The sequence below is a fragment of the Ahaetulla prasina genome, chromosome 6 (genome assembly GCF_028640845.1).
Source record: "Ahaetulla prasina isolate Xishuangbanna chromosome 6, ASM2864084v1, whole genome shotgun sequence".
In the NCBI taxonomy this organism is placed as follows: Eukaryota; Metazoa; Chordata; class Lepidosauria; order Squamata; family Colubridae; genus Ahaetulla; species Ahaetulla prasina.
The window spans coordinates 48168018-48188143 of record NC_080544.1 but is presented as its reverse complement, the minus strand read 5'-3'; the positions used below and the strand labels follow the sequence as shown (position 1 = coordinate 48188143).

Here is a 20126-nt window from a genome sequence, read left to right as displayed (position 1 = left end):
AGTTCCATGTAGAAGTTGGAGAGAATGTGAAGCTAGTACTGTGAGCAGTTTGAACTCTTTTGTATATTTAGCTAAATTCCTGAAGAGGGGAACAGCTGGATAGAAGTTCAGGGGGAGAGAGAGAGAGAGAGAGAGGGAGGGAGAGGGAGAGGGAGGTTGAGATTGTGGAGTGTCATACTCTGTGATTTTGTCCCTTATATCACCCCTGATTCCCACTGCTGTTCTATTTTTGGCAAAGATTGCATTAGCAGAGCTAATTCTTTGCATTGGTTTACTATAAGCAGACTGTGCAATTATTTAAAAAAATGTATATCAGTGGGACTTAGCAGCTCCAGAATTTTTAAAAAATGAAGAGACTGCCTTGATTAAGTTTCTATTTCTTTAGAATCAGTAGCTTTCTCACGGTCTTCTCTATCTCTGCTTTCAAGCCTTTACTCAGCTGTTTATAAGCCAAGTGCAAGTTTAATTTTTTTTTTCTTTCTGCTTGTATATTAAAGAAACAGACAAAAATAAACAATATTGACTATTTCTCTTCTCATGTATAATTGGCAAATGATGATAGCATATGCCATTTTTCACACATCATTTTTTAAAGAAAATCAATTTTCAAAGATAGCGTAGTATGGACAACTTTTTACAGAATAATATTTGGTGGCATAGTACCACATATATAATCTATTTATTAAATGTGATTTTTGTCAGCGATCCAAAGAATCTGTAAGGCACAGTATTATGTTATATAGCTGAGCAGGATGAGCTTGTTTCAATCAGTATTCATATACAGTATATATGCTTCAGGGAAAATATGAGACCAACACATAAATGCTATGTTTTAGTAGCACACAACTGTATTCTTTCTACAAAAAAATATTTGATAAAAACTGATCAAGTTTTTCAATTATAGTACAGTAATTCATAATTTTCACCATTATTCAAACTTGCAATTTGTTCCCCCTCTTTTTTCCCAAGTTCATGGCAAAACACCATTTTTTTATCTAATCTGTTGCTACAAATATCTTGGTTTTGCATGTTTCTGCCCAGAAATTCATACCTAACAAAAAGATTGATATGGTCTCTTAGGCTCCACACTTTCAGACAAAGGGGAATTGAAGAGATTTTCTTCCTTTGCTCCCAGCTTAAATTTTCATTGTTTTAGATACTGTAAGGCTGTTGAGCAAATGGTAAACAATGCAATTATTATGGAAATGATAGATGCTCCAGTGGAGTATTCCTTAAAAATCAAAATTCAGAAGTAGTTGCTAAGTTATCAGACTTAAGTTCTGCCAGACCATTGTGAAAATTTCTGGGTGACACCAACATTGCTTTCCACTGATTGGATTTTTTATTATTATTATTTATTCATATTATGTGCATTATTGTCATTACAGTGATAATAAACTCTTAGTGACCATCTAGATTTTTTTCCCATGACAATCTATCCCTCATCTGGTCCTTCAGCAATTCTAACTGTGCCCTCATTACCACTGTAACTGAGTCTATCCTTCTTTATGCAGCTGTTCCTTCATTATTTTGTTCATAGATCCTGTTTTATATCCATCAAACTATTTAAAGCAAACGAAACATCGTGACTCTAGCTATTTCAAATTCTGTTTCACTGCAATGGGAGCTATGAATAAATACCATTTTTCATGCATCTGTGAACCTTTATTTGTATGTAATGCAAATGCCCAAACTATGAATAAAACTAAATGGGAATGGTTCAATAGTATAGTTATGCCGAGCTTTTGAAAAAGGTGCTTCACAATGCACTGGAGTGTGAACAAAGCACTTAACTTAACTTCAATGTGTTCCATTATTTATTGAAGCTCTGTTTTTCCAGTCAGGCTAGGTGACCATTCATATATATGCAGGGGGCAGTTGCAGGAGCCTTATAAAAGATCCTAATACATTAAGCAGTGCTGATGGACAAAGCACCTAAAAGAGATTTCTATCCTTACCGTTCTCTTCCCTGCACAGATGATGATTGGGTTTAGAGCTTTTGAAAATGTTTAAGCCTGGAGGTCCTTTTGTATCTGCAAATGTCTAGGACGGACCCTTTGCATCATGCTGGATGGAACTGTCCTTTAGGACTTCAGTTTATGAAAAATTACTTTCCCCATACTTTGGCTCTGCTTTGATGTTTTGTTTTGTTTTTGGCACTTTCAAGTCACTGTTGATTCCTGGCAACCAGCTGGGCAAGTCCTTGCAGTTTTCTTGGCAACATATTTGGAAGCACAGTAGCTTGCCATTGCCTGCTTCCTGGGCTTGAGAGACAGCAACTGGTCAGCTGCCTTTGTGTTTAAGGCAAGACTAGGCTCAGAGTCTCATAGTTTCTAGCCTGGTGTTTTAGCCACTGCTCTATACTGACTTTCTGTTCATAGCATTATTAGACCCACCATATTTTTCAGACTATAAGATGCACCTGACTGTAAGACGCACCTAAGTTTAGAAGAGGAAATCAACAACAACAAAAAAGGTTTTGCTTCCGCACACCCCATTTTTGGGCCTTTTTTCGCACCTTTTCCAGCCTTTTTCCTGTCCATTTAAAAGGCTTTTTTTCTGCCCATTTTCTAGGCTTTTTTGGTCCATTTTTGAGGCTTTTTTCAGCCTATTTTTGAGGCTTTGTTGGCCTGTTTTGAGGCTTTGTTGGCCCTTTTTTCAAGGCTTTTTTCAACCCGTTTTTGTGGCTTTTTTCAGGCTATTTTTCCCGAAAAATGGGCCAAAAAGCCTTGAAATTAGCCGGAAAAAAGCCTCAAAAATGGGCCAAAAAAGCCTCAAAACAAAAACATAAAAAATGGGCCGAAAAAAGCCTCAAAAACAGGCCAAAAAAAGCCAAAAAATCAGCTGAAAAAATCCTCAAAAATGGGCTGAAAAAAGCCCCGAAAATGGGCCTGAAAAAGGCCGAAAAAAGGCCCCAAAATGGGGCATGCAGAGGCAAAAAACAGCCGGTGGGTGGGCATGGCTTCGGCAATATTTGGTCTATAAGACGCAAAGATATTTGTTTCCTCCTTGCTATTTACAGTTGAAACATTTTGGTGGGTATTGTCAAATGAAACATAGCAGCCACCATCTAAAATTTTTTGCCAGTGTTGCTCTCAGAGTTACTCAGACTGCAGATCTTTACTTTATTAGACATCTGAGATGAAACAATTAGCAATTAGAAGACTGCAGATGGTGGCACAGTGGTTGGAATGCACTACTGTAGGCTAATTCTGTTAACTGTCAGCAGTTTGATTCTTACTGGCTCAAGGTTGACTCAGCCTTCCATTCTTCTGAGGTCAATAAAATGAGGACCCAGATTGTTGGGGCAATATGCTGACTCTGTAAACCACTTAGAAAGGACTGTAAAACCCTGTGAAGTGATATATAAGTCTAAGTGCTCTTGCTCTTGCTATCACTGTGTCTTGTGTTCCAACAGTGTTGTCTTGAGTTATGGATCCTTTGTAAATCACCTCATTTATGATTTATGTAGTGGTTTATTTGTTATTTTGTGACTCTGAAGAGAACCAGTTTGTACTATGGTTAAGACACCAGGCTAGAAACCAGGAGACTGTGAGTTTTACTGCCCCCTTAGGCATAAAAACTGGCTGGGTGACTTTAAGACAGTCTCTCTCAGCCCAACTCACCTTTAAGATAGTTGTGGTAAAAATAGGAAAAGAAAGAAGCATTAGGTATGTTTGCCGCCTTCTGTTATTTATAAAAATAAAGGTGACATAACAATAAATAAGTAATCAATAAACTAAAGCTCCCTCTGAACAACAGGTTTGTAAAACATTTAAAAAGAAAGCAATGAAATTCCAAAAATGCAATCAATGATAAGTTGTGTGGAACGAACTCCCCCCAGGACTTCGTCAACTTCCGGACCTCCGAATCTTCCGTCGCGAGCTTAAAACGCATTTATTCATCTGCACAGGACTGGATTAGATTTTAAATTTATACTGGTTTTAAATGGGTTTTATTATTTATATTGCTTTTTAATAATTCGGCCATGTAGAATAAGTTTTTTAACTGTTATTTTAGTCTGCATTTATATGTGCTTTTTTACCTGCCTGTGAACCGCCCTGAGTCCCTTGGGAGATAGGGCGGTATATAAATGTGATAAAATAAATAAATAAATAAATAAATAAATAATGTAAGCTACTGAAGTCAAGGATTTAAAAAAAAATCAGGATAGGAAGTTATAGGACTATTTCTAGTACTAAGGTCTTGTCCTGGAAGCAACTGCAGATGGAAAATGCATGAAGTTTTGGTTAAGCTCAGTTTTTCCTCCTTCATATACATCCCCCAAAGTAACCGTCCCATTTCTCTCCTCTCCCTCATACACCCACACTACACGTAACATCAAAAAGAGAAGATAGATTAGTTAAAGAAAAATGGACATATAAAGTTCTTCCCTTCCTGTGATCCATGGAATATACGGTGAAACTGGATACTTGTGCAGATTGCATCTGCTTCTAGTTAAGCCTTCAGTTCAGCCCCCTCCGGAGAGACTCTTGGGGTCAGTGCAATTTGAAATAGAGAAGCAGCAGCTTACAAGGAAAGTGTTAAGCCCACACCTTCTGTTATGGCTTCTTCACTCTCATTATGTTTAACTGAAGTGGCTTTTTTGGTGCAGATCATAGTGTAGGGCATGTTTGTAATGTGTCATTTGGTCAGAAATCTGTGGATGTCCTACGGCTAGAGGGATTTGGTGGTTTTCTTGCTTGAAGACTGTGAGACCCACACTTGTACTTTCTTAGGAAAGTGGTTCCTTCTGTGGTTTTTGACAAGCAAAACATTTTCTTGTGCCATGGAATGTTTGTTTTCTAAATCTTGCATGGCTTAAAAGTAAATGGAATATAATTGCTGAGTTAAAAAGCTACTTGCAGAAAAGCTCTCGACCTGCTAGCCAAGTCTCTGCCTTTAAATTAAACTAGTATCAGTCAATTAGGCTAAAACTGGACTCCGTCCAAAACATTGCAGAGCATCACGGATTAAATATTCTAGCACAGCTATTGTTTGTCTCAGTAGGTAGGGTTGAGGACAAACAGACTATACCACTGCAAGTATGCAAAGCTCTCCCTGGAAAAACATAACCACTTGGCGGGCTAGAAGCAGTGAGTGCGAGTGATACCACCTGAACGGATGAAATGATCAATGGAATTGCTTTTTCCCAAGAGTCTTGCTAGGAAAGCTGGAGTTTACCATAGACCTAGAAAGCATTCTTTGTTTTCCTCTTCTTCCACTTTCTGTCTTAGATTTACTTTTAGGTGAAGTACGTGTAGAATATTTCTATGTAAAATTAAGCTGTCTGCCTAGATTGAAGAACTGACTAAAACATTGTTGTGTAATAACAGCATCCATTTATGGACCTTTATGAGTGAGTGTTACAAGCATGTCTACAATCTGTTGCTTTATGGGAATCATTTTTTTCCTTTCATGCAAGAACGAGAAGTAACCTGTGATTTGGCACAGGTCATTTGGCATTTTGTGATGCAGCATTGACATTACTTCCTCTAATAGTAAAACTTGTACAGAGTTTTGTCTAATTATTAACATATTGGGATGCTTATCTATAGTCACTTAAACTTCCTTTGAAGATTTTTATAAGTATAGGGGGAGAGATATAGCAATCCAGATGAAAGCAACTTTTTTTAAAAAAAATCTTGTAATATCTTGGCTATGGATAAATGGTGCCTGAGCAAAGGTGACTAAGGCCAGTGACCATCATTTTTCTATGCTCTTTCTGATATTGGCTTCTTCCTTCCTTCCTGCATTGTCACCAAAGATGCAGCTGGCAGGAAGGGGTTAACTCCACTTTTTGTTAGAAGGCAAGGCTTAAAGCTGCTTCTTAGTCTATGGAGGAAATCTCTACTTAAGAATTATTTCAGCCAGCTTCAGCCCAAGGGCTAAAAAGAGAGGGGGAGAGATGACATAGCAAAACAGTCCAAATCCTGCCTAGCAGCCAGTTTCTTGATAAGCAGGAAATTGCATCAGGTAAACAGTCAGGGAAGAAATAATACTGTAACAAAGGAGCCTCAAAGAAGAAACCACACCCAACCAACACTTTTGTGAGGCAAGCTACTATATATAAATAACCAGCAACTTCACTCTTTCATGCTCTGATGATGTTACCTAGCATGGTAATGAAATGTTGGCAGAAAAACAACCAACTTCAGAGAACCACACAGTATCAACAATGATCCCAAAGAACAGGAAGCCACTTGCTGCCACCTATTTCTAATGTTGAACTGAAGATGCTATTTCTGGTCTTTTCAGAAATAATTTAGGAATGAACAGATACAAGACGTGAACACACTTTGTTAGATAAACTGGTTGACTCACCCTTGCCAGGATGTTGCTTGCTGCTGAAGGTCAGTGTAGCCCTGATACAACTATTCTTCCAAGAAATGAAGAAAAGAGTCTTGAAAGTAGTAGGACATAACACAAAGCACTAGCATTACATATCAGGGCTGAACTATTTCAACCTTGACGACTAAAGCATTGGTCATCTGACTTGTAAACAACCCTAACCATAATCCTAACCCTGAGAAAAACTCTTACAAGTTCTGCTAGAATCCAAATCCCTAAAAATGATGTATTGGCAAGTTTACCAGAAATGCTCAATCCATGGGTTCATTTATGATTTGCTTAAAATTTGTAGCCATATCTATGATTTGGGGAGTCAAATCATTAGGGCTTCCCCTACTGATACTTGAATCGTAATCCAGAGCTAGAATTGTAGCAAAACTTTTGGAAGGAAGAAGATATTTGGGGAGCAGCAAAAGGGAATTCCTACTTTCAGCCACTAAGGAAGAGCAGATATATGATACAAAAGAAGGTTATTTATTTGTTAATATAATAATAATAACAGAGTTGGAAGGGACCTTGGAGGTCTTCTAGTCCAACCCCCTGCCCAGGCAGGAAACCTTACACCACATCAGACAAATGGTTATCCAACATCTTCTTAAAAATTTCCAGTTTTGGGAGCATTCACAACTTCTGCAGGCAAGTTGTTCCACTTATTAATTGTTCTAACTGTCAGGAAATTTCTCCTTAGTTCTAAGTTGCTTCTCTCCTTGATTAGTTTCCACCCATTGCTTCTTGTTCTATCCTCAGGTGCTTTGGAGAATAGCTTGGCTCCCTCTTCTTTGTGGCAGCCCCTGAGATATTGGAACACCACTTCATGTCTCCCCTAGTCCTTCTTTTCATTAAACTAGACATACCCAGTTCCTGCAACCGTTCTTCATATGTTTATGAATATGGTCTATGCCTTTTCATGCCAAATTCTGAATCATAGAATAGAAAGCAGGAAATGAGAATTTAATTCTTTCCTCCTTACAGACAAGTGTCCTTGGTATTTTTTTTTTAATTTGCATTTATATCCCGCCCATCTCCGAAGACTCAGGGCGGCTTACACTATGTCAAGCAATAGTCTTCATCCATTTGTATATTATATACAAAGTCAACTTATTGCCCCCAACAATCTGGGTCCTCATTTTACCTACCTTATAAAGGATGGAAGGCTGAGTCAACCTTGGGCCTGGTGGGGCTTGAACCTGCAGTAATTGCAAGCAGCTGCTGTTAATAACAGACTGCATTAGTCTGTTGAGCCACCAGAGGCCCCTATTCATCCATTGTGCAAAAATTTGGTAGATGCAGCAGCCGGTGCTTCATCAGTTAAAGTAGCATTAGAAGACAAAATTCATGAATGAATAGGTTTTTGGGAGGAAGAAGTATAGAGATTGCAAAATAGTCTACATGCAAATGTCAACCATCTGTATTTAAGATGTACTTATTATTGGAGCTGTCCATATCAGATTGGAAAGAGTTATAGCTTCAATTTCTGTCCAGTGAATGAACCATTTTACCTGTTTTAAAAACAAATTTTAATCTAGAAGACTTTCCAGATTTAAAGTGTAAAATATATTGAGCAACATTTTGAATGAATTACATTAGTTAATTTGATGGCATTAACTTTTAAAATCTGGCAACAATGGAGACAATTCTATACTTAAAGAGCAGATTAAATAATTCAAATCATAAACCTAATAATGTGATTTTTAAATAAATATTTTTATTTAAAAATCACATTTTTCAGGTTTATAATTTGAATCTGTCCATAAATTTGTGTTGTCCCATGAGAAAAAAATAGAGTTTAATCAGATATCTTGAGTGGTTTGGAAACATGTACAATATAGTCTGTATGACACTAAACCAGAGGTCCAGACACAATCACTATATAGTAGCCAAGAATTAGGATTTATAGGACAACTTTGCTGCCATTTTAGCAGTCATCCAGATTTTTGCTGCTCAGATATGGTAGCTCAATATATGTTTTATGTCTCTGGTTTTTTTTTTAGCTTGTCATGTGAATTTAACCTCTGTTTTATGATTTAGTGCAGGGGTGTCAAATTCACGGTGTCACGTTTCATCACGTGACGTATCATGACTTTCCCCCCCCCTTCGCTAAAATGGGGGTGGTCGTAGCCAGCACGTGATGCATCCATCCCACAGGCTGCGAGTTTGACACCCTGATTTTATGTATTGTATCAGTGCAATCAATTGTTGTCAGCTAAAATAAAATAAAGTATGATATAACTTAGGGTATTTAATGAACTCAAGAGTTGTCTGTGGTCAAGAAAATCAATGATTTGGAATGTGGGCTATTGAATCCCATTTCAGGAAATTGTCATTGTGCAATTAGATGCTGAAGCACTTGTCACCTAATTGGTGGCATTGGCCATCCTGACTGAGGATTTTAAGAACTGTGATCTGACACAGATGGAGACCGCCAGACTTGAAAAGATAGGCAACACTGCTGTCTTATGTCACATTGTCCTCTCTGCTTCCTACCGTAATATGTGGAAAAGATTTGGTTGTGGTTTTGCTATTGCAGCATAGTGCATTTCCATAAACCTACATGCCAGCATAGTCAATAATATAGGGCAAGGAGCCCTATCCAGAGGTTGTTTTTCTACATTTGATAGAAAAGAAGCACAAACACTTTTATCTGTCTCATCCTCAACATCTTTTCTAGCTAGAAATGTAGACTACTTGAGATATATTTATATGCCACATGATGCAGTGTGCTTAACTGCTTCTCCCTATTTCCTCCATAGTGGGATAAGTGTGTGAATGGGGTAGAATGGTTGCATTGAAAATAATACTTTTGGAATAGGTCATTTAGGCCAACCTCCTGTTCAGTACAGGGATCAGTGCAGTGCAGGGATCCATACTGGAAAATACTAGGCGCCCCTTGAGGGCTGGACAGATACGAAGGAACAAATGTTGATTTCAGAAAACTAGCGGTCTTGTTTTCAATCTGCATTGAGATCTTCTATTAATTCATTAATCCAGCTCAGTTAATCAATGCATATGCTCCATGCTAAAAATAAATGTTCAGAAATTTCAATTTTGCTTCTAATTTTCCTCTGAGAATTCAGACATTAAGACATTAGATCTTTGTGTATGTATAATATGAAAGTTAATATTATAGTTGTCAGTCTTTGGACTCAAGAGAAAAGGGTGCTTTGGACTCACATAACACTTGTTGGCAACTTCTCAAAACAGCTGTATTTTTTCCTGAGATTGGGTAACTCTCTCTAGAGCTGAAAAGCAATCCTGGGAAAATAAATGTTTGGTTTAAGGGCTGTTGACTTTTCCCCCCTCAAATCTAAAGCATAACACAGTCTAATTAATACCAACATCGTTGATAAAATCGCTTCAAATAGCATTGCAATGTGTGCTGTGTTGTATTAAATAAGTAGAAAGCGCCTTATGAAAGGTATGACTTTGCAAGTATTACAATCCATTACCCGCAGACAATAAAGCTATTAACTCATAATGTCTAAGCCTATGGGGCAGAAATACCAAATCATCTACAGCAGCGTCCAGGAACCAGAGAGACAGAGGGAGGTTTTTCTGAGGACCAGAGGAGGTATGGTTGTGCAGGCTGCCTGCATCCCGCGGATGGGGCTTCACTTGTTTGTGCGGCCCAGTTTCTGGCATGCTGAAGCCCAGTGCTGGTCCACAGATTGGGATGGGGGATCCCTGATCTACATTATATAGAAATATTCATTAAAATTAAGTATCAAAATTTCTATCTGGCTGAATTGGATGCCTCCTTTCAACATCTATGATGTCACTATTTCTGATTTGAACTTAGTAAATCCAGGACGAGCTTACCTGAATTGATCACCTAAATAGATACTAAATGTTTGATTTGGCTACTCGGATTTCCAGAAAAGGACTGTAATCTAGATTAGGAAATTGAAAGAAAATACAGAAGACAAAAACAAACATTTCCATAAACCAGCCAAGAAAGGGCAGTGTCAAAGGTGTCAATTGTTAAGTCTTCCTGAATGATAAATAAATTATTGGAATTTCTCAGCTTTAGGAAAGGTTTGTTTGTTTGTTTGATGATGTCTCAATCAGCCTTCTGTGTTGTTTTTCTCCTAGCCTATTAGGTTCACAGACTGTACTAATTGGAGTTCAAGCTTAACTTGAACCAAGCTTTTCAAGAATGTTGCTTGTTGTTTTTATTTGAGATGTTCTCAAAATATGTTTGTTATGAAATATTTTGTATGGAGAATCATTAATACTAGAAAGTCAGGAAGATAATTGTGGACAATCATTTTTTTCCTCTGTACTACCTACAGCTCTCTACGAAATTCTGGGAAAGGATGCAGCAATTTTATCTCTCTCCATCAATATATACCACACTTCAATTTCTGAAATGATGACAAATGACTTGAAATGTTGTGATGTATTGTTGGACTAAATAACATTTCTTCCTGCAGAACCTAATTAAATTTGGCCTGCCACAGAAACACAATTACATATGGAAACCATTTCTCAAAAGCATCTATTTCTTAAATACTTGGAATAAGAAATGGAATATAACATTACTTGCCAGTGATATAACTCATCCCTTTAACTGGGTTCTTGTAGAATAAAACAACCTCTGGTTTACAACCACAAAAAATTATTAGCAGGTGCTTTAAAAGAAAAAATAAATAAATATTTTGTCAGATTTCTCCATTTTCATTATTTGCAAATACAGATACATAGGCACATATGCACACAATTAGTTCCCTATTTCAGTCATTCAAGTTTCATCAAAATAAAAGTGATAATCTGAATAAAATCAAAAGATACAGTTACATTACTTGTCCTTGTCCAAGCTAAAATAGGAGTAGCTACGCAAGTCCAATTTCAGGAAATATGCATAAGAAGAAGAAAGAGTCAGTATGGAAAGATGATTTAAAATATATTTATTATTAGGCACTTCAGATGGCTGGCAAGGCTTCAGTTTGTACACATAGCCATGCCTGCATTTACTGAGAGTGTGAATAATGAAATTTTTCCCCTTGTGCACTCTATATGGACAACACATTTGGGAAGTACCAGGTTGTGGAAAACTGGAAACATGTCTTTAAATGTTTTAGTGGTAATTGAATTATGTATGATCAGGAGTTGAGTTTTATTTTATTTATCTTCCCTTCCCTTCCAAATTATTTTCTCTGTTTCCTGATAGGTATGTTTTCTAAACGTTCTATGAAGCTAGACAAATAAACTTTCTACAAAAACATAAGAAAGCTCATTTTCATGCATAGAATCTATATATTAATTTATATGAGATATCTAAATTGGACTTTTAATATGTACTAAATGTGAATGAATTAAATATCGCACAGTTTCAGCTGATTTATGTTGTACTGATTATAGACTTTGTTACTTATTTTTAGCTTAAGTTTAATAGTTATTTGATTAGTGATGTTATATATCTTATCTTTATAACTATTTCTCATAATTAATAATATTTTAGAAAGCTGTAGCTTTCATAACATTTTAAATTCCCTGTTTATTTATTATATTATATTCTTTTCTCATTTTTATGTTTTATGTTGTTTTTTTTAAGTGTTCAATAAAGGAATAAAGAAAAGAGTTTATTTCTATTTACACTGCTTAGCAAATGTTCAGCAATATCACATAATGTATCAATCCAGGGGTTATTTTTCTCTTTTTAGATTGTATGCTATGATTATTATTTGTTTTTAAAAAAAGTTGACTCATGCTTGTAAACAAAAGAAAAATATCCACAGATTGATTCAGAAAGAAAAAAAAATAAGACATTACATCAAAAAATATTTTTTTAAAATAAATGCTGTTTGTTTCATGACTTTATAGTGGGAAAGGTTATTGCCTGGATTCTGCCTTTTTTTTTTTATGGTAGAAAGTTGAATGGAAGTTTCTGTGAAGTGTGAAAACTTATTTGGGTTTATAAAAACTGTAAATGAAGACATATACCCTCCCTAAAAATACATAAAAACAGTGTTTTTGATCAACTGTAAAGTAAGTAATTTCAGTACACCATATACTCACAAAACAAAGATGAAAAGAAGAACTGTACTCAACTTTTTATGAAAGAAATATCATAGTAAAAACATGGAATCTTGGTCGTGTTGTTTGTACATGAATAGGAAATCAGAATTTAACTCAAATCTTTAATATACCAAGTATTATAACTGCTGCACTTGAAAAATCAGAATCATCCGCTTTGTTACACTATCCTTGGTTGTCTGATTTAGAAAACTGGACATATGCACATACACGACACAGAGGTGGTATGTGTTTTGTGTGTGTGTGTGTGTGTGTGTGTGTGTGTGAACTTGATTTTGCCACTAGTACATATTTTCTTTTGCTTGCCACCTTTTTTCTCTGATGTGAGTTAATGTAACTACATGGTTGCCAGATTGCAGTGGCTGATTGTAAAGCATTCTGTCTTTTTTATAGTGTCAAAAAAATACTTTTTTTCCCTTTCCTTAAATCCTCATCTTTTCATAGAGTTGTCAGGAACAGAATAGATGCATACTTATGAGACTAATTTTTTTCTGGTTTGTGAGAAAAGAATCCTGGGTTGAATTTGATTATTGTATATTTCTGGAAAGTTTGTTAGTCATTTTTGTAGAAGGTTTTGGAATATTTTTGTTTATTAGTAATATATTGTCCTATAACCTCACTAGAATTGTTAGCTTGAAGCAGTATAGATGTCTCAATAATAAATAACTATGAATATTATTTTTGTATATTTTCTTACATCTTGGTGCTAAATGTATTCGGTTGTGAAGGAAATACTTTCTCCTGCTACATAATGAACTGATGATTCTCTCTCCTTTTTCATAGTCTCCAGTTTATGTAGCAGAAGCCAGTCAAGATCTTGTACAGCAGATAAAAGAAAAACTTGAAAATAGCCCATGTAAAGAGCTGTTCTCACCCTGTGTAAAGTAAGTGCATTCTGACATTCAAAGATTATTTTATTTTGTTGTTAATTTCCATAAGACTTGTTTTTTGTAAATACATTCTCAATAATAGGCTCTTTGTTATAATTTAACGTTATGAATATGAAAAGCATTCTACATACAGACTCAGATAATTTTGAATGATTCATGTCCAGACCAAAAGTTAGGTTTTATCTGGATATCAACTTGAGATATAGGTAGTCCTCAACTTCATACCACAATTGGAACCAGAATATCCATTGCTAAGCAAGGAGTTGAAGTGAGTCCTGCCCAATTTTACAATCTTTTTGCCATGTTGTTAAGTGAATCATTGCAGTCATTAAGAGAATCCAGTTCCCCCACTGACCTTGCTTGTCAGAAGCAGCTAAGAAGGTCACAAATTTATTATTTATTTATTTATTTAATTAGATTTTTATACCGCCCTTCTCCCTAGGGACTCAGGGCGGTTTACAGCCAAATAAAAACAAGCAGCAATATAAATACAAGATAAAATACTGTTTAAAAAACTTATTCAATTTGGCTCTAATTAAAATAAATTTAAAACAATAAAACCCCTTTAAAATTAAAACTATAAAATCTAAAATCCTATGCCAGTCCTGCACGAATGAACAAATATGTTTTCAGCTCGCGGCGAAAGGTTCGAAGGTCAGGCAGTTGGCGTAGTCCTGTGGGAAGTTCATTCCAGAGGGTAGGAGCCCCCACAGAGAAGGCCCTCCCCCTGGGGGCCGCCAGCCAACATTGTTTGGCGGACGGCACCCTGAGGAGAGCGCATGGGTCGGTGGGAGGCAATCAGTAACAGTAGGCGGTCCCGCAGATAACCCGGCCCTAAGCCATGGAGCGCTTTAAAGGTAGTAACCAGCACCTTGAAGTGTGCACCCTAAAGACCACAGGTAGCCAGTGCAGCCTGCGCAGGAGTGATGATGATCATGTGACCCAAGGATGCTGCATCCATTGCTGGATGCTGCATCCATTGTGAATACATGCCATTGTGAATACATGCCATTGGCTGAGTGCCTGAATGTTGTTTATGTGAGGCTACAACAGTTGTAAGTGTTCTGATCATAAGTCAGAACAGAACAGAATAACAGAGTTGGCCAAGATCTTGGCGGGCTTCATTCCAACACTTTGCTCAAGCGGGAAACCCTATACAATTTCAGACAAAATAGTTGTCCAATCTTTTTTTAAAAACTTTCAGTGATGGAATACCCATGACTTCTGGAAGGAAGTCCTTCATTATTTCCCCTGCTCTTATAACTCTGAATGGTCACTAAACAAATGATTGTAAGTCAAGGACTACCTGTATGTATGTCCTAGTCAAAAGATATTCCAGGATGGAATGTGACAGTAAAACAGGAAGTGGACAGTGAACGAAAGCAGGTAAAAGAAACGAAGGTGAAGACAGGAAGAGGCCAGATAGGCCTGGAAATTCCAGGCCCTAAGACAGACATAGCAATTGACCTGAAGGAAGGTGCTGAATTGATTTCCTCCAGATTTTGTCTCAACTGTGAAACTATAACACCTAAGACAGTCGGGTTTTCTGTTCAACTGAACTGTGACTTAGAACGTTTTGACCAGTGGTGAAATCTGAACTGGTTTACTACTGGTTCGCTGTGCGCACGTGCACAGTGCACACCACACACCAAATGTGTGTGGTATGCACTGTGCGCAGTGCACAGCAAAAGGAGGCATGCGGTAAGTAGAACATTGCGGGGGGTGATCAGCTGTGGCACGCAATCTTTTTTTTTACTTTTAAAAGCATTTTTGTACAATCTTTTCAGCCAAATAGATTGTAAAAAATGCTTTTAAAAGTAAAGAAAAAGCCTCTGACAATCGCGCAGCTCTGCTGGGATCGTCATAGCCTTTTAAAATCACTTTTTTTACAAACTCTTCGGCCAAAGTGGTTGTAGAAATAATGCTTTTAAAAGTAAAAAAAAGGTTCTGATGATCGCGCACCTCAGCTGTGATTGTCAGAGCCTCTTTTTTTACCTTTAAAATTTTTTTTACAACTTATTCGGCCTAATAGGTTGTAAAAAAAATGCTTTTAAAAGTAAAAAAAAAGGTTCTGACGATCACGTGGCTCAGCTGGGTATGGGCGGGCGGGGCAAGGATTTTTGCTACCGGTTCTCCGAACCACCTGCCACCATCGCTACCTGATCGGCCAATGCGGTCTGAACCGGGAGCATTTCACCCCTGGTTTTGACTGAACTTCCAAGTCATAATGCACTTCTTTTATGCACATAACAAAACACATTTTTTGTTTTGTAGTAATTTTTTTTATTAGGTTGTGGAATCCACATAGACAAAGAAACACGCAGATGTTTCAAAATTCCCTTCAGGTCTCAGAGACCTGAAATAGGAGGTCTATTTTGGTGGTGTCATCCTTTTGTTCAAAGAAAGGCTTACCGGTTTCACAGAGGACTTTATTTTTATTGTACCCTAGAGCTCCATGTGTAAATATTTGTATCTAGAACGGCTGATGCTTTTGTGGTGCTATTTGCCAGGCCTTAAGAGATGAAAATATCAAAAGAGAGAGATCATTAAAAGCACATTATTTCCAGCAGATGTTTTTGTTGTTCATGGATGCTTTACAGAGGTACTTGTAAAATTTAGAAGCTTTCATTCAAGTAATTATACTCCTAATTTTACTACTCTCATTTTGCTCTTTGATGGAAAAGAACTATATAAATTATTCATGGCCTTAGGAGCAATCTGATATTGCTTGGATTGTATTTTATAGTTAGGATAATATATATTAGATGGATGGAGCCATAAGAAAAAATAGAATGGGATTAGATAAAAAATACTCGATAAAAAAGTAACACATTATTCCTAAAATATGCTTTTCTAATACTTTTGAGTTAGTAGATTTAAAACTAAGCATCTTATCTGCAGAGAAACTGGGGCGCTTATCTAGACCCGGGAGCAAGCTTGTCAAATATTTCTTTCTTTTTCATCTGAAATAGGTCGGTTCATGAGTACCTAAGTGGAGAACCTTTTCAAGAATACTCAGACAGCATGTATTTTGATAGATTTCTCCAATGGAAATGGCTAGAAAGGTAAGTGACATAACAGTGGATGCAGTAAAATGTTTTTTAAATTAAAATATATAATTAAAAAGATAAAAGCAAAAAAGCAAAAAAGAAAAGAAGAAGAAGAAAAATGCAAAGTGTAGAAATTTGAAAAAATAAGACTATAATAAAGAAAAAGGAAAATGTATAAAGAAATGGCCCACCAACACAATAAGTATAAAACATTTTACAAATTCATCAACTCTTAAAATACAATAAATTATCTCTTTTTACCATATCACATCTCTTAACGATAAACAAATCTTTAAAGTTTTGTTTTTCAATACCAATGAACAAAAGTCCAGTAAAAGTTACCAGAGAAAACTGGTAAAATAAATAAATATTATTATTTTAACCTAGATCAAATAAGCCAACTTTATATTTTCCACTTTTAACAATCTTGATTTTTTTAATCCTTTCAAATCATGTCCCAGAACTTGATTTATTTTCATTTTTCTTTGTTCCTTCTCACAAAATTCTTCAGGACTATAACAAGTCTCTTTTGTAAATCTAATTTATCCAGGTCATCTTTTTAGTTTGTTATTTGTATATCCCTTTTCATATAATTAGGTGTTTTTTTCTATGTCCAGTGTAGCACCTTTTTCTATATCATTCTTTTAACCTGTCATTCTTTTAATCTTTCAGATCATTCTCAATCTTGTAGGTAAAACTTGTTTCTCTTTCATAAGATGCTTTAAACACAGTCTATCTATAGAGGCAGACACTCTTAAAATTAACTTCTAGATTAATTGTTCATAAATATCCTTCAATGTGTCCAACGTTAAAATATTTGCTTCATTCTGTAGTAGTAAGTCAAATTTAAACTTTCCTCTCTTTTGAATGTAGTCATTAGTTCCTTCCAGTTTCCTCTAATATCTAACCTTCAAAGTGTCATTGTATTTTTAAGAAAATTCTAAACAAAAGCGTTTTCCCACAGGAAAAAGTCTTATAATTAATTTCAAAATCTTATTTCAGATCCATCTGGATCCTTAGTAACTTTCCAAAATCAAAGTTCTAATGACTCCTTTGCTGGTTATTCCAAAAAAAAACATAATTAAATCCTTAAACATGTGTTTAGAATTTCTTTTGCTAAGAACAGAAGAAAATTTATCCAGGGCTGTAAAATATGGTGATTTCTAAATAACTAAAAAACAATTTCCTAAAATGATTAGAAAAGAAAGTATGTGAACCCTTTTGAAGACACTGACTGTTGTTTGAACAACAGCTAGGTATTCCCGAGCTTTAAACCCTCTCAAGGCCGTTGTCTTATGGTCTCTTCACGAGGACCATCTATCTGGAGTGCTTGTGGGCAATTTCAAGTCTTGTCCTTGTCTGGAGAAGAATTAAAAGAGCCGGTCTACTCAGTGGCTCTTCATTGTACTGTAACTGTCACTTTCAGTTTAACAGAGTTATTTTCAGTTTGCCATTTCTTCCTCAGAACTCCAGTGCAGTACAGCCTTCATCTGATACGGAACATGAAAAAGAATAAGCAGCAAATATTTTTAGTACAACCTTTCCCAATTTGCTGTCTTCCAGATTAAATTTCTTAATCCATATTCAGACAACTTTATCCATCAAAAGGTGACTAATGAAGAAGATAGATAGATAGATAGATAGATAGATAGATAGATAGATAGATAGATAGATAGGCAGGAAGGCAGGCAGGCAGACAGACAATAGATAGAGATAGATAGACACAACAATAAATAGAGATGATTGATAATAGACAAGTGATCTTCTGTGCAACAGAAAGACAGGCAGGCAGGCAAACAATCGAGTGGTTGAAAAGCAGTCATTTCCACAGCTGAATAATCTTTAACAAACAATTTGTAGATTGTGAAAAATGAAGGATTATACAATACTCACCCATATTTCACTTTTAGAAAAACAAGCAGTTAATTTGTTAAAAGGAGAGGGATTTTTTTTTAAAAAAAAATCAGTGTTAAGGATGGCAACGGCTTTGAAACTGAAGCTTAATAAAATGTATTAAAACATATTGTTTCCCTTTTCCAATTTTCTTTATTTCAGACAACCAGTAACAAAAAACACATTTAGGCAATACAGGGTATTAGGAAAAGGTGGCTTTGGAGAGGTGAGTAAATCTTCTTTTACAAACTCGCTAAGGGTAGCCAATTATTTTCTGCTGATAAATCTGATCAATTGAAGCATGAAATTGCATGATTTCATTCTTGCTGTTTAAGAGTTCTTAAACTTGATCCATTGGGTGTGTGAGAAAGGGTTTTTTTTCTCCATGTTTTGTAATGAATTACAGGTAGTCCTCAGTTTACAACCACAATGGAGCTCAAAATTTATATGAAAAATTTGTTAAGTGAGTTTTTCCCCATTTTTATGACTTTTCTTGCCACACTTGTTAACACAGCAGTTGTTAAATTAGTAACATAGTTCTTAAGTGAATCTGGTTTCTCAGTTGACTTTGCTACTTTGCTTGTCGGAAGGTCGCTGTGACCCAAGGACACTGCAACCGTCATTACTGTGAGTCAGTTGTCACGTATCCGAATGTAAATCAGGTGACCATGGAGATGCTGCAAAGATTGCGTGAAAAATAGTCATAAGTCACTTTTTTCAGTGCCGTTGTAACTTCGAACGGTCACTAAGCAAACTGTTGTAAGTCAAGGACTAACTGTGCTGATATAGTTTTTTGGATTCTGGTCTTAACTATTGGAAGTGAAGATGGAGTCTCCGTACAAAGTGGCTATACTGTAGATGTAGTCACATTTTACCGTCCCAAGCATTGGGTGGGTTCCCCAAAGATTTTTACCAAATTGAAAATAAAATATTATTAAATTCACTAATACTGATGATATTAACTATGTTTTATTATTATCAATACTATTGCAGCTTCCCACCTATTTTTTTGCCTTGGCCTTTCTCACTTTTAGAAATGTAACATTCAATATTTAAATCAAGGGTGTGAAACTCAAGGCGCGGGGTCGGATCTGGCTCACAGGGTGCTTAGATTTGGCCCACAGTGTTACCCTGAAAACAGCAAAGGACCTGCCCGTGTGCCTCTACCAGTGAAAATGGGCTCCCAAGCTCTGTTTTTGGCTGCAACAAAGTTCCCGAGCTCTATTTTCGCTGGCAGAGGGTTGCAGGAGGCTGTCACAGCCAAAAACAGGGTTTGAAAGCCCATTTTCAGGCGCCCACAACATGAGTGACCTCAAGCTGGCCACACCCACCCTGGCCCCCAAGGTCCAACACAACTCTGATGCGGCCCTCATGAAATCGAGTTTGACACTCCTGATTTAAATCAATGGCAAGTGATCTTCTGTGCAAACATCCCTGATTTACCTGGTGTCCCAGCCTGAGATTGTCATATGTATTATTTCTCTAAATTAAGAATATGGAAAACCAGACCTGTTGCATTGGAAGATTTCCTTTCATCATCCTACTAAATGTGTTTAGTTTCCAGTCAAAAGGATTTTGTTAAAAACAAAAAACATAGTAGAGATTGATTTGGCTCTGTTAACTGATGATTTGTCCTGTATCTTTTTTTTTTCCTATTGTAACTTTCCTCTTTTCAGGTATGTGCCTGCCAAGTACGAGCAACTGGGAAAATGTATGCATGCAAAAGATTAGAGAAAAAAAGAATAAAGAAGAGGAAAGGTGAATCCATGGCCCTAAATGAAAAGCAGATTCTAGAAAAAGTCAATAGTCAGTTTGTAGTAAGTATTGCCAAATTTGTAATGGGCATCAGCTCTTATTAACAGGTCCATCAGTGAAGGGCACTTATAACAAAATGTATGCAGCTGTACTA

General features: G+C 36.3%; 1 protein-coding gene across 1 annotated transcript in view; it reads left to right on the top strand.

Moving 5' to 3' along the window:
* Positions 1-20126, top strand: part of GRK5 (G protein-coupled receptor kinase 5) — a 165035-nt gene that overhangs the window by 119224 nt on the left and 25685 nt on the right. Inside the window, exons 5-8 of the mRNA XM_058188420.1 lie at positions 13168-13268; positions 16247-16339; positions 18380-18443; positions 19894-20034. Of these exons, the coding sequence (XP_058044403.1) occupies positions 13168-13268; positions 16247-16339; positions 18380-18443; positions 19894-20034 (399 nt within the window). The remainder of the gene's footprint in view (positions 1-13167; positions 13269-16246; positions 16340-18379; positions 18444-19893; positions 20035-20126) is intronic.